Here is a 15,548-nt window from a genome sequence, read left to right as displayed (position 1 = left end):
TTTGTTCTCAGGTTCAGGCTCTTACTCATACTGGACGTGTTCGACCAAGTCCCTTAGAAGAAGCGATGGAATTGTACCAAATCGGCAGATTTTTGGAACTAGATATATTGTCACAGGGTTGTGAAGATCTTATTTTAGAATACCTTACATTGGAATCGCTCCCAACTGTTTTGAAGTGAGTTTCCCATAATTTGAAACATTATTAAATGAAATGCACCTTTCAAGAATTCATTGTTCTTATCGATTTTCAATTATATTTTTACAGGTGGGGTAGTCAACCTCACGGATCGGCATGGGTACATAGACAAGCCTTGCATTATTTAAGAGAGGAATTCCAGCCAGTCGCTTCTTCTTCTATTCTCCATCAATTAGACCACGTACATTTGGCGAACGTTTTGCAAAGTCATTTCTTGCAAGCGAGCGAACTTGAAATACTGCAGGCGGTACTCAAGTGGGGGGAACAAGAATTGGTGCGTCGTATGGAAGATCGGGAACCAAATTTGCTCAGTCATACGGTGCACTCTGTGACAAGAAAGGGGTTGAAGAAAAGGGATTTAAGCGATATAGAGTTGCGAGAGATACTTAGCGAGCTTCTACCACTTGTCAGAATGGATCATATATTACCCCCAAATAGTGAAGCGCTGGCTCAAGTACGAAACATTAAACTCGCTCAAATATAGATACCCATCTTCATATGATGCTCAATGAAATTTTTATGTGTTTAGGCTATTAGAAGAGGATTAGTTTCAACTCCACCGAGTCATATGATAGGAGATGAGAGGGAGAATTTACGAATGAATGCATGGATAAGGGGAGGGAAGAAAAATGGATTTTTTGTAAGGCCACGCCTGTTCATGCCTTATTACGAGGAAATAAAGGTAAACGTAATTTTTATTTAAAAAAGAAATGAGTTTTTTAATAAGAAATTATAAGAAAATTAATCTCATTGCTAAAACAAATGTATCGAATAAAAACAAACTTATTTATATTCTGCAAGATTAGTTATGATGAAAATTATTTTATATCGATGACAACGTTGTTTACTAATATTATCATTTAAATCCATTAAGATACTTTGAGAGTGGTGCTTATTAATTATCATATAGAGCATTGTAAACAAAATTGTTGATTTGAAAATTTCTACATTATAACATGAATCAATATACAGAAATATCTTTTAAAATTAAACTGAAATGATTTATTCAAATCATTTATCATCAGTTCTTCTGTTACAGATTATTATATATCTTTCAATAATTATCAAGATACAATATAATTAGTTTGTGCTGATATATTCTAATCTAAGGTAAACAAATCTTTTTACAGTCTTTAGTTGAGGAACAAATGGTCCAAGAAGCAGATTTAGTGAGATTGCGAAGGCCACGGTATGTGGCCGATATTCCCGATGCCTTGTACATGGTTGATGAGAAACCAAGACCAATGGGTACAGCCGGAGTGGATGTTCTCGCCGCGGCGTTTCCAGGTATTTTGATCGCTATTTTCTTATCAAACTGTTTGACAGTTCTATTGTGTTTTGACAAGATATGGAGAAATTCACTCTTCCAAAACGAGAATGGGTATTTGTTATGTGTTCTATTTAAGTTCCAGATTCCGCGACCTTGGCAGCTATGCTGAAGCGAGAGCAGAAATTGAGGCAGTCTCCCAGTTGTCAGAGGGCTATCAGTTTGCCGCTCTCATCGCGACACGAAATTAATAGGCAAGTGCGACTACGTGTTGTGAGGGAGTTCAACCTACCTGACACGGTGGCGGATCTGTTAGAAGTGAGTACTTTTCTCCTCCTGTTTCGTAGAATAATTCTAGAGTCACCTGTACAAACAATTTTGGGATATTTTGAAAAACATAAAAGTCTGCACATCTTACGTAAACGAAATAATCTGCATAAACATTGTCTTGTTAACATACTCCTCGGAATTCAAAACAGAAAATTTTTATTTTTTAAGTTATAAATGAATGTATTTTCAGTTACTGCTTGCTGTTTTTATTATTTTTGCGCTGTCAACGAATATGTCCTGAATTATTGCTTGCTGTTTATATTTCATTTTTTTATTTTATTAACAAACATGATTTACATAAATGTCACTTGCAATCAACGAGAAATGATGGTATTCGCTGTAATTGGCTATTTATTGTTTCAACATAGTTAACTCGATTAATCGAGAGAATGAAAATTAGTTTCGATTGATGTGTTTCAATGTCATGTTACATAAAACATGTGTCATTATATCGGGTTCCGCAGGGGCATATCGATGCAAAACGAAATAAGATTTTGCTCGATTCGCCTTTAGAAACCTTTAGAAACTTCACAGAATTACGATACAATAATAATTACAATATAAATTAGAAAATTAGAAGAAACGAACGATAATGAACTTCAGAATATTGTTTCATTATTCATGGGGCCTCATAGATTGGATAAATTTTATTCGTATTATTTTCATGTAATAAAATAGAATTTTTATTTTGAAAAACAAGTATATCTACGTGCAAAATAACATGATGCAGGTATCTACAATAATATTACAGAATCAGTTTTATAAAGTAAACACTTACTTCGAATTTGACTTTTAAACAACTAGTTAATTTTTAAGGCTTAATAATATTAGAGCCCTTATGAACATATTTGGTGTCTTCTTAAGACTAAATTTTTAAATTGTAAAAGTCTCTAACATCTTTAAAATTCTATATACACTTTTTGTATATTATAAACAATTTATCATATACATCTTAATAGTACATCATATATCAACATTCCCCTCTCCCCTAACCCCATCATATATCAACATATCAGCCATCCCCTTTTGTCGAATAGAGTCACAATGTGCAATAATTTTCGTTTATATATTACATTATCAGATATATCTATGAAAACATTGCTACCCTCCACGTTCTCTGACTCTGAGGTACTTTTCTTAGGTGCCTGAATCACTTGAGCCATCATGATACATTGATTGAATTTTACAGGCCCACAACGATTCAGAATTTCGTCGAACTTCTGCTTGGAAAATTTCTCCGTGTCTACTTTTAGCGTCTTTAACATTTTAATGAAACAAGAATAATACAAGTCAAACATATGGTCCAGTTTGTTATCCAGAATCTCTTCGTTCGCGCTCGACACGAGAAAGAAGATCAGATCTTTCACACCGTAATCATATGCGGATAATTGAAAATCTACGATCTTCATATCGACTAACTCTCCTTTTTCATCGTGTCGGAACATCATATTGTTCACCCAAAAGTCACTGTGAACAAATGTTGCCCAAGGTTCTTCCGGTTTCTTAAGATTTTTGTTTGCCTCAAGACCGTACTCTATGGTCTTATTAATTCGATCTAAATACGGTCTAATTTCCTCCATGCTCTCTAAATCCGATTTACTTTTCCCAAACATGTCCTTAACACACTTTTCTGTGATTTCATTTGAAACGTCTAAAAATACTTCTGCCGCTATTCTTTCATATAACTGGGGTTTTTTCATCTTTAAAGCAATAGCGAGAGCGTGTAACTTGGCTAGAGATTCGATTGCAAATTCTGTGTGCTTCTTATCCAATCCAAAGATTCGATCGCCCGTATCGTAGCCACTGAGTTTCAGGTTCTCCAAAATGATAGCAGCTTGTTCGTCAAATTGTTCTGGATTTTTCAAACCTAGTCTTCCCCCAAAGAACTTTGGTACCAGATCTCTTGCGTCCTTCTCGTTGACATCACTTTCTATTTGAAGGTTTGTGAATTCCTTCACCATCACGCTGTAGAATTGTAGCTCCTTCCTGAATGTCACTGGACTGTTGAACAAGCCCAATAGATAGGCGGAAGTGGGTGGAAGTTTCGCGACCAGATGAAGAGTTTCCGTTTTGTTGCTTGACCGTGTTAAGGTGACAATGATGGCCAGCATAACGCTTCCAAAGTTCTCGCCTGGCGCGGTTAGAGGCTTCCATTCAATATGCTTTATTTGAAGATCATTACCAAGACTTTGTCTTAAAAGCACGTCCAACTTTTGAACTGACAATGGCTCGACTGACGGGTACATTATTTATCTGAAAGAATATTTGATGGTTCTCATTGTTGTCTTGTAGATATTGAAACCTGCTTTTGCTTGAGTTTAAAGAAAACTATTATTGGGTTGGGATAATAACTTCACTCGTCTTTCACTACTGTTTGCATTTCGAAAAATATTATGAATTTTTTTTATGAAAAAAATAAATTTATAGCGATAAATAAGTTATGTTGATTTTAAGAAGTATTAAGAGATGTTGTTCTTTCAACAAATCGTGAATGGATTTAATGCTCCACCTAATATATTTTATTGCATATAAAAATTAACTTATTAATCGGGACATAATGATTTCTTTACTTATGAATGACCTATATTTTAACATGTCGTTGAATGTCTAATAAAATAAATAATGTTATATTTGTGTTTAGAAGAACGAATGATTTGTCATTAATTTTGAAATTCGCGATTATAGAATTTTCCGACTAAAGGACTTTGTTAATTGATTAAATAATATTCTAATTAGAAAAGTTAATGGTAGATTTTGCTTTTAGCTGCATTATCTATTTTTTTGTTTTTTACAATTAGCCAATTACATTATCATTTTGTATTTATTTAATTAATATTATTTGTGTGAAAAATGTTTTAATCTTTACGTAACTAGATGGTTAAAGTGAAGTACTTCGATATTAGATATATCAGAGTTTATTTTTCCGGTTACAAATTCCTATCTCTGTTATCTTACGATCAAGCACGTTACAGAATAATTTGATATTATTTTGTAATAAACAAATTTTCATAATACATATATGATTGTTCGACAATACGTCCGATGTTAAGATTGTTTGGCGTGAAAATCGGTAAATATGATTTATCGTGTTCTTCTAACATAATTGCAATATTTTCCCTCTATTTTTTTCTTATTTTCCTTAGATGTTTTTCTATTGTATTCAAATTTCATAAGATGTTATCTTTGAAGTTCTCTACAAGCCTTGACTTATCTTGTCATATCAGAAGCACGTTATTCACAAAACCATTGTCGTAGAACGATTAATAAATAATTCCACATCACGTTAGTTATCTATTTTGCAGCCACTTGCAACAGTTGTAATAACATCTTGCTCTCAGAAATTGTGTAATATTTAACGCCTCCACTATGACGAGAATAATGGTTCTTCTATGACACTCACTTGTTTCTTCTGGCTTCCGTTTTCATTCAAGTACTTACATAGATGAAAAAACACGTACGTACGTATTTATATAATTTCCCGTTTATTGGAGGATCCAATATCCTAAGTACGGTTTAGACCAAAGCTAATTGCGAATGTGAATGTTTCGTATTAGAGATACGAATGAAAAACAAAGTCAGTTAAGTAGAAGTGATAACACGCTTATCAGTAATATTCATTTTTCTTTTTGTCATGTTTACCATGTAACTTATGACCAAGTGGTGTTGACACAGGCATGTATACGTATTTTATATCCTGTCGTCGTATAGTATTGTAATTTTTCATTCCTGATTGAGCTTTAAATCAGTTGATTTTTGCTAAATAGAGAACTAACATTCGAATGGAAAACGGTCAAGGAAGAGAAAACATATAATTAAAGCTAATTAAACGATTCGATTCCAAGTATCGATGAACTATCTGTTCATTGTCTCGACGCATATATGAAATGTAAATTAGTTTTATAGTTCGAGTTACGCTATGCGATCGAGACAGATAAACGCGCGCGTATATGCGTAATTCTGCGTGCTGGTAATTTTGAAAAAAATTGCATCATCGAATTACCATGCATACATAGCGTGTTCCATAGCATATTGCATCGTCTATACGCCTAACGATATAAGTAAAGACGCGTCAAGCCGCTTAAGGATACATAAACAATGCATAGTAATTCATTATTTTGCCTAGTTATTGTAAAGTATTTACACGCTCTCTTGCACGCACCTCAATTCTTTTTGCTTTTTGATATTTATCTAGACTTATGTAGATAATTTCTGCTTGCTTTAAGTCTTCATAAAGACTTCTTAAAGAACTTTTTATATAAATAAGTAAATATATCTGGAAAAATCTGGTGAAAAGAATGAAAAATGTCATTAATAGTGATCGAGCAATATATTAAGTATTTCTATATTTTTCGTCTATTTTTTAAATAAAGGGATATATATTTATTTACAAAACGTTTTTGTCACACATGTATATATAATAATTTGTTATGCTCATATATTGAAAACGATTCGTCAGCTCACATTTATTTTTACCTATATGTTTGCGAAATTACAGTTCGACCGTGAATTCTTAAAATCGCCTGTAATTTCCTATTGTTGTATATTTTCATAGTTAAAGTAAGGTCAAGCCGGCTAATTATCAGTGACTGTAGGACGACATTTGATATAAAGCTTATAGATTAAATATATTAGATTATATTAAATAAAATTCTTATGATTTTTTTATTATTATTAAATTATTAATAATATTAAACATTATAGCTTGTATAAGATACATTAGAAAAAATTTTGCTTAATTTTCACTTTGTAACTTTCCTGAGTTAGTCAGCGAAATTACAGATCACGAATATGTTATTCATTACGTATTGTTAAGTGTTTGTAAGATACTGGATTTCGTTAATACGTTTAGCTGTTTTTAAACGCAAATGTATTTGAAATGCATTTGCGTTTTAGTCTTACTTGAGCTAGATATTTAAAAGAAACTTATTAAATTTGTGGGTGTACGCTCAAATTCGAAAGGTCTCATTAGCAAAGTGATATTTGAAAGTCCAAAAAATCAATATTTCATAGGAGGGAGGCGGGGGGAGGTACAGGGAGGAAAAGAGAGAATTACGTATTTTATGAAATAGATTGTGTAAATAATTTAGATATATTTCTGTTTAAAAGGATATAAACTAGTTTTTGGAATTTTGTTAAAAAAAGGAAAACAATTATAAAGATACATTGAATATGCAATATTTTTATATAATGTATTGTGTTCGATAGGTTTGAATGACACAAAAGTGGTATACAATTCGACGATAATCTTCACAATTATCTATTCAGTTACCTATCGTAAGTCATTGTGAGTTATAAGGCGAAAGAAGTTATCGACTTTATAGATGGGAAATGTAGCTTCACGATGTAAATTATATATTTTCAAATGCGTCGCATTTTCATCGAACTGAACGTGATAAGTATCGATGCTCTTAGCCATTTTTTAATGCGATTCCCTAAGCTATGTTAAGGACAACGAAAATTGATTTCCAAATTCGTTACACCATAATACTCGATGGAACGAAGGAACTTAATCACGCTTCGAAGTTATTACCAAGTTCAATATTTGCGTATAATTCAGAGTAAGCAAACAAATCTGATGTTATCGTGAATATGTTAAGCTGTTAATTAAACAGATCGCTGAAGCAGTTGCAGGTATGTTTGGAAATAGTTCAGGGTCTACTGTTTGAAGCGTTACATATTTTAAAATATTGTGTAAACCATTTGATGATTTAATACTCACATTTATGACTACGTTTATTTTACTAATCCGCCACTTTGTGCATTTTAATCTCTAAACACGCCTCCGTTTTATAATCTATCTTTTACCGATTGCTTTACAGTATTATGTTTGTAATATGTTAGACAGATATATACACATATACACACACTATATTCAAGTTCTAATTTTGCTCTTTTCTTTATGCATATTATAATTAGATTATAACCAGGATTTGGTTACGTACGGCAAAGAAAAATTATAATTCATGCAAATTTGTACTTTAATCTGAAATTCAGAAATAAAATTTACTTTATTTTGTTACTTAACAAAATTTTGTTAACGACTTATCTAAAGTTGGTATATAAGGGTCTATCAACGAAGCAAGTGAAATAAAATTGATAAAATGCGTGTATATAGATGTGTGATCTCTAAATTGGAGTTATAAAGGGTTAGTCCGTGAAATTAAAATACCGTAGAACTTCTCAATCAATTATTATTCATTCTATTTAGAATTAATATTCTATCTACGCAATTGATTCACTTTTTACCCGCCCCTCATCATATTTGACTCACGTAACTTCCTTATTGGATTCAATTCCAACGATAACTTCCTCATAGTGCAACATTATCAGTAAACAGCAAATATGTATGGAAATGCATATTTTTCTAGAAAATTTGTAATTCAAGCGAAACCTCAATAGAGCTTTGTTTCACCTTTAGAAAGTTTTTAATCGCCTGTTATTTATTTTACATATTTAAATTGTTTTTTAAAGCAAATATACAAACAAATACGTATATATATATTGTATTTTATTTCATTGTATGGCATATTTCATATTCATCCGTCATATTCATCTTGGAAAGTTTAGTAACTATTGGTTACTGAATTTATTGAAAGAAGCAGTTCATTAGCAAGTAATTGCCACTTACAAGCTATTTATTGATTCTTCACAATTACTGAATGACGTCTAAGAAAGATCTAACGAGTACAAGTGGATATGTTAGCAAAAAATTTATGCTGAAGTGAAATGCAGTTTTGTAGAGAAATTAATTAGTTGAGAAACTAAAATTGTTGAGAACGTTACTGGAGTAGGTTTACATATAATATATTTCATATAATACATATAATATATCTCCGTCTGACTGATGTCGAATTAGAAGCTAATTTTAACTGATAAAAATTTGGAATTAATTATGATTAGTTCTTCCTTGCAATAAAAGTATATCGTATTAAGAGAGTCCTGGACTTTCTTGCAATAACGTCCTAACTAATAATATTCGTGAATCGACAAGTAACACATTGATAGTTATAGACTCTGGTTTTATAATAGGATAATCGGATAATTTGTGGTTTATACATAAGATTTCCTTGTTAAATTTCATTTTTTGTTTTATTACGAGACCTGTTCCGATTATGTAAGAAAATCTACTGCTACCGATAATTTGTACATGTATGATTAATAATCGAGACATGTACAAGAGGCGAAGTCTATCAGTTTGGATTCTAAGAAGTTTATGTATTCGTACGCACGTTATATTTCATACTCAATTTATCAATTCATTTAGCAAGAATCAGTATTCAGTTTCTTCACCGTTTATCCTTCCATTCCAAAACCATATAGAAAACACCGGAAGCTGTGTATGTGTATGCGTAGGTGTATATACCCTTCATTAACATATTGCTTGCCGTAACAAAAGATCGGCTTCCGTGTTCCTACGCGAAAATTAACTTTATAGTGCAATAAAGGAACATCAACGCCTCTTTTACGTTGATCTCTTCGTTTTTCCACGAATTTGCGGAGAACGAACTTCCGTTACATGCGAGACGTTGAGCGCATCGCAATTTTCGTCCACGAAAATTGCATGCGATAAACGTCGACCGGTGTTTTTCGAATACAAAACGCTCGTGACAAATTATTTGCTACGGCAACGCGATATTTATCTCGAATGACTTCCGCGGTGCTTCTCGAGCAATGTTTTTGTACGCGAATAGAAGCGAATAGCGGTGGCGGGTCCGAATAAATTGCTAAAATTCTCTGTTGTCCGTCTAGTCGAGTTATTCGTTACGCGGCTTGTCTTTGCTGTATTGTTAAAAAAAAATTTTTTTATTTTCATTTCATCGTTGCATAACGCGATGATGCGCCATCGAGCAGAGCGTATAATTAACAGCTCTTGTGTTAAGAGGTCGGTTATTATCGGCAGTGTCGAGACGCCTTTTCCATTTTTCCAAGAGTTTTTACGCAAGTTTTCGGTTTCTTCCAGTAGTGAATTACTGATGTTTAACTTTTTAACGCACACATTCTTTCTCGGTTTATTAATGGAAATGATTAAACTTTTTAGAATTGACTATTCCGAACAGATTAGGATGGAGTAATTATTCTCTTATTATTTTGAAACTACCTGAGAAAAATCTCTCATCACATATAGAAGATTCTTATCTTTTACCAGGTACGATGTATGTAGATCTTTTATTGTATAAAATAAGTATCTTGTATGTGTAAAGATCGATGGTTAAAACAATTAGAAAAATTAAGGACACTATGCCACTGTATATTAGGAATATGTGCATCAAGCGATTAATCCTTTGATAGTAAAATAACGAAGAATTTGAAGTGTATCATTTTGAAAATAATTATTTCTTTATCAACATTTCTTGCGTTTCTATCGTCAAATACAACATATATATAGATTTCTGAATGTTCAATTGTTAAGAAACTAATTAATCGATTACAGTTTTATACACGTATAACGCTTCAAAACGCAAAGTTCGGTTCAATATGTTGTTATATTCGATTAATATTGGTAACATTAGTGATTATTTTCTTTCAGTAGTGTATCTAGATATTAGAGATATGATATTGCTATTTTTCAGACTTAAATCTAGATATTAGTCTTACTCAATCCAAACAGAGATATCGATATGTACTAGTTTCTCGACTACTGTTACAATATTATTATTGAAAGCAGTGCTGATACAGATATTATCATTGCAATAACGATAGCACTGACAACACGTACGTTATACAGGGTGGTTGGTAACTGGTGGTACAAGCGGAAAGAGGGTGATTCTACGTGAAAAAAGAAGTCGAAAATGTAGAGTAAAAATTTCTTTTTTAATTTCTTTTTTTTAATTTTTCCATCGAGACAACGATCTACAGTGAGATCCGTTATAACGTACCGCACGCGTACCGAGCGAAAATTCAAAGTCGATTTTCTCGAAAACAAAGCCTCAAACGAAAAATTTTTATTCTATATTTTCGACTTCTTTTTCGCGTGGAATCACCCCCTTTCCGCTTGTACCACCAGTTACCAACCACCCCGTATACAACTATACAATGGTATACTATATAATTTTCAGAAGAATCTTGTGACTTCTTATTTATTTAGACGATACATATCGACCGTGATTCTTTTGAAAAAATGATAATTTAACAGCTGAATAGATGTACACGATAACGCAAAGTTATTACAGTTAAGTTGTTCTTTAGGACCTTTTCTAAAAAAAATTATTTATGACGCTTGGAACTTCCAAACTGTGTAGTGTTAGAAGAAGTTACAAAGCTTTCAGTTGTATTGCCGTTTTACGTTATATTGAGTCTATATATCGGAAATAGATTGAAAAGTATTGAAATATGTAAAGTAGGAAGAGCAAATCCTAGTAGAAAGCAAAAGTGACTGTTGCAACTGTAAGCGCAGTTAGAAGGAAATTGCGAGATAATTCGTTCGATATTGTATTACAGTCGATCTTACGTAAGCTCCCAGTATTTGAGTAGAGAGCAAAACGGTGATAGACATTAAATTTCTAGGAAGCAAAGATCGTTTTCTCTATTCCTATTTTCGTAGTTTCGTGTAGAAATTGCAAACAAAAATTTCTGTTCATGATTATGAAAGTATAATCTAAGTAAAAAAAGAATAGAAATTGGATTTAACATTATCCCAATTAACGTCTAACCGTTGCATTGTTAAGTACAATTTACTTCATAACTATTCTATTTAATAGTGATCATTGAATTTTCCGCGATTCTAATCACGCGAAACTCATGCAACGCATGTATAGTAAAGGTTTTTATTAGGTAAATTCAAGATGATGAGATGATTATGATAAATAAGAAGAAGATTGTAGAAAATTATGAGGATGATTGTGATGGTGAGAAAAGGTACATTTTCATGTATTGCCTTCGAGAAGACTCGATTATCACGGTGGCGCTACTTTTTTCATGTTTTGTTTTCAATTAGTTTCCGGAGAATTAGAAACAACACGTGTGTTAAATACAGTGACAAACAATCTTCATTTTTTCTAAACGATATCATTAACCTAAACCTTATCATTTTTACAAACATTCCAGAATATTACATACAAATTCCCACTTTTATGAACAAGGAAATCTTCTTTACTTCTCACATTTTTTAATAATTACTCGATTCTGGATATTTTCTCTATTTTTTTTTCCAAATTATGTATGTTCTGTAATTTTTAAGATTAACTTCTGCACGTTAGATTTTGTCATAAATCCATATGCATGCACAGTCTAACTAGGACAATGTAAATGTTCATTTCAATGAATGAAAAAAATACGTGGACAATGATAACACTAATTTCTTTCTTTACACGTGAGTATATCCATGAAACTTTACTATATTGTTAAAGTTATTATACATCGTATACTTTAGTCGCTATAAAGAGTTTATTTCAATGAAATAATTAGTTTCGTAGTAAGTTAGTTAAAAATGACTGGTTTCAATATTGTCAAGATAACGCAATCACTTAAAGTAGAGAAACAGCCAATAGCCACGAGAAGCCGTCTCATTCAATCAATCTTCATCTCGATCGCGACAAGCCTCGAGAAAACGTGATAATGTAAACTGAACGTGATGAGCCTTAATTAATCGATATCATCTTGACTTGTATGTTTTTTAAAACGCGATTTTTCCAAACGTTCAAACGCGTTCGACTTCACCGGTCCTTTCCAAGAAAAATTCTTTGTACACGATCGCTGATACAATTTTTAACCTTGACTTTTAATGGATTATTGTTTCGTTTGAAAAAGATATCAAAGTAGCAAGCAGTAATTCTTGTTGTCATCGAGTTGATCAGATATCTACTTCCTATTGTGTTAATTACATTTCCCTCATAAATATTTACGATATACCTTGTATTTCAACGTTCCTTTACTACAGACAAACAGAGTTAAACTGTTAGGAAGGGAAATATACTGTGTTGATTGCACCTGATGAGATTATCAAAAAAGAAATATTAGATCTTAATCGATGTTCTATTAGGTTCTCTGATAAAATCGTTTGCGTTTCTTTAACATCGTATTACGTTTGCTCATATCTTTAAATTTTACTTAAAAAAGTGGAAAATATTGGAAGCTTTAAATGGTGTTAATTTGATAGGCACGAACTGAAAAAATGAATTATGTGCTCGCTAAATTAAAGCAGATACAATAAATATTAGATTGTGTAACAAGTCTTCGCATCTTTTTTAAAAGAGCGTGTATGATCGTCGTATACAGCATACACTGCGTCGAATTTTCGAAGAAAAGATCATTCAGTCTTAATAGATATTCTAATCAAAAAAATCGAGGAAGAAAGATCTATAGGTTTAAGGTAAATATATCTACATATACGTGTTAAATGTATTTTTCAATCAATTATTTGGAATACCATGGAATTTTTATTTGTTTGGTAAATATAAATGTTTAAATCTAGCCATTAAATTAAATTACTATTGGATTAGATTAAAACAAACTAACAAAGTTCTCTAAGAGCTATTAGAATTATCAATTGAAACGTAGCTAATGACTGAAACTGTTCTATCTATGTCTGAATCTTCCGGTTGGATTTGCTCGATTCACGCTTTTTCCATAAATCTCTCCTCAATTGATTTCTTTCTTTTCAATAAAATTCATTATTAATAATTGCATTTCTATTTAAAAAAAAATTTTCTATTTTAGAAACGCGCAAAGCATAAAATATTCAGAGTATGCAATGATGCACGGTTAATTGCGTATGATTATAAAGCTTAATAACAGATGTGAGAATAAATGTATCAATTTTCTATAAATGGATGCATTTACATAAACATTCGATTCTCCATAAAAGTCTCGCATTTGCATAAATATCCCTTGTCAACCACTGTAGTGGAGACAATGTTTCTTTCGAAGTCGTTTAAAATGATTTTTAATAAGAAGAAGCTTTTCCATTCGGACAATTGAGAAAATTCAAGTGGCTCTTTATTTCGCAAAAAAAAAAAATACCTTTAAGCTCTAGCCGCACATTCAAAATCGGTTTCGATCGTTCACTCGGTTGTTTCCAATAACTGGCACTCTCTGTTTGACTTCACGCGAATCGGACGAATAAAATGCAACCACGTCAAATGCTTAAAAAACACTGTTAAACAGTCCGTCGTTTGGACGAGACTAACGTCGCTAGAAGCGGACACTATTTATAGTCTGCGCAACGCATCAAGAAATCTAACGTAATGCGATAACTGTCGCACACTCGTCGGAAGTTCTAATGACACAATTCATCTATATCAATTCAATTTGTAAAAAGGGAAACAAACAAAACGTAAAAAGCTAACGATAGGAAAAAAGAGGTTGCAATTATTTGTTTATGAATCACCTTTCTTAAGGACGTAACTGTTGCTATCTAAATTGGTGACTCGTTTTAGAATACTTTCGTAGTTGAATATTTTAGATATAGAACGATATTAAAGATAATATCGTTTTATGGATAAATTGTATTCAGAGTATACAGAACGATAAAATCTTTTTCTACTTAATAACGATAAAATAATCTTTTTTGGCGGTGTAGTTTTTGATGAACTGGCGAATTCCATAATTGAGAATAATACACACTTTTGTGGTTTTTATAATATTTCTTCCTATAATCATACTTGAAAAAGGGCAAAGGGTTAAACGCGTGATTCTGCGATGATCTCTGCGTGTTACTTGTTCGATAAACTGGTGGTTCGTTTTGAAGATGTTTTCATGTAATTTCTAACGAAGGCATTAAGATTTCATTACACACTGACTCTCAGGAATAATTGCATATTCGTGTGTTCTTCTTATATCAATTCATATTTGGAAAAAGTGTTATAAAAGTGATTGGAAATATTATGACGAGGATGGTTAAAGGTATCTTTTATCCCATCTAGATAATTTCTTAATACGTAAAATGCTTTAAAAGAAATTATAGCAGCTCGATTCGAAGAATTTTTGTATTTTAGCTTCCAATGAAACTAGTGTAGACCAATTTCTCATTAAGAAAGATACATAGAATTTATACGAACATCGCTTTTATCAAATACTATATGAAACTTCAAAGTAATCAGTTGTTACTTGCGTTAAATTAGTCAAAGTTCTATTTGAAAAAATAACATTTCATATATATCAACTTAATATAAAATAAGCGAGAACAAAATGTCTTTGGTAGCTCCGACGAAATTGCAATAGGAGAAAAGCGTTCCGTTCCTTACACCTCGTTGAATGAACGTAAAAAGTGACTCACTGACTTCCTTTCTGCAGCAGTTCTCTAATTATAAAGATATTTGACCGAGAGAAAGTGTCGGCCAGTAAAATTACAATACTTTTTTACTATCCGATCTATTTACTATCCGATCGATTCATTTTCTGTTCTCTCTATTATTACTTTTATTCATCATTTGCAATTTGTTGACAATTTACTTTTCTCTTTTGATTTATTTTTCTATCTATCTGTTTATTATTTTGTTTTATTTATTTATTTCTCACTTTCGTTACATCGGTCGGATGATAATTAATCTTAATAATATCTAATTTAAACTTGGAAACCTGGTGACAATTGATCATGTTACTCTGTTTATACGAGACAGTTTTACAGATTACCTTGACATTTGGGGTAGTTTCATAGTTTTTAAGGAGCTCTTAACGAAGAAGAGAAACATTATATTATTTACTTGTCTCTTAACATTTGACGACATTTTACGACTTTCAGACCATATCTAAACGAGACGAAAACATTATACGGTTTAATTAGATTCGTTCTTGAGTTTTCTTAACTCTTCGGGTCAA

General features: G+C 32.0%; 3 protein-coding genes across 8 annotated transcripts in view; 1 reads left to right on the top strand and 2 right to left on the bottom strand.

The window, feature by feature from the left end:
* Positions 1 to 15,548, top strand: part of LOC117215813 (BTB/POZ domain-containing protein 7) — a 30,671-nt gene that overhangs the window by 7,667 nt on the left and 7,456 nt on the right. For 5 of the 6 annotated variants that reach the window (XM_033462327.1, XM_033462302.1, XM_033462321.1 and 2 more), the window contains 5 exons: positions 12 to 175; positions 266 to 650; positions 726 to 878; positions 1,327 to 1,483; positions 1,603 to 1,781. In XM_033462327.1, the coding sequence (XP_033318218.1) occupies positions 12 to 175; positions 266 to 650; positions 726 to 878; positions 1,327 to 1,483; positions 1,603 to 1,781 (1,038 nt within the window). The remainder of the gene's footprint in view (positions 1 to 11; positions 176 to 265; positions 651 to 725; positions 879 to 1,326; positions 1,484 to 1,602; positions 1,782 to 15,548) is intronic. The other variant, XM_033462329.1, reaches the window with a different exon arrangement.
* The window catches only part of LOC117215853 (GTP-binding protein 2), a 30,463-nt gene that overhangs the window by 12,476 nt on the left and 2,439 nt on the right, over positions 1 to 15,548 (bottom strand). The gene's annotated exons all lie outside the window — the stretch shown is intronic.
* LOC117215863 lies at positions 2,125 to 13,933 on the bottom strand. The gene is made up of 2 exons (XM_033462411.1): positions 13,752 to 13,933; positions 2,125 to 4,046 (listed from the first exon to the last, which is right to left on the bottom strand). The coding sequence occupies exon 2, from the start codon at positions 4,037 to 4,039 to the stop codon at positions 2,798 to 2,800; it is 1,242 nt and encodes a 413-aa protein (XP_033318302.1). The 5' UTR covers positions 4,040 to 4,046; positions 13,752 to 13,933; the 3' UTR covers positions 2,125 to 2,797.

Source organism: Bombus bifarius, unplaced genomic scaffold, assembly GCF_011952205.1.
Source record: "Bombus bifarius isolate JDL3187 unplaced genomic scaffold, Bbif_JDL3187 scf7180000007973, whole genome shotgun sequence".
Classification (NCBI taxonomy): domain Eukaryota; kingdom Metazoa; phylum Arthropoda; class Insecta; order Hymenoptera; family Apidae; genus Bombus; species Bombus bifarius.
This window is presented reverse-complemented; position numbering and strand designations above follow the sequence as displayed.

Coding starts and splice junctions, on each gene's coding strand:
- LOC117215863 (XM_033462411.1), bottom strand. CDS start 4,039: ATGTACCCGTCAGTCGAGCCATTGTCAGTTCAAAAGTTGGACGTGCTT.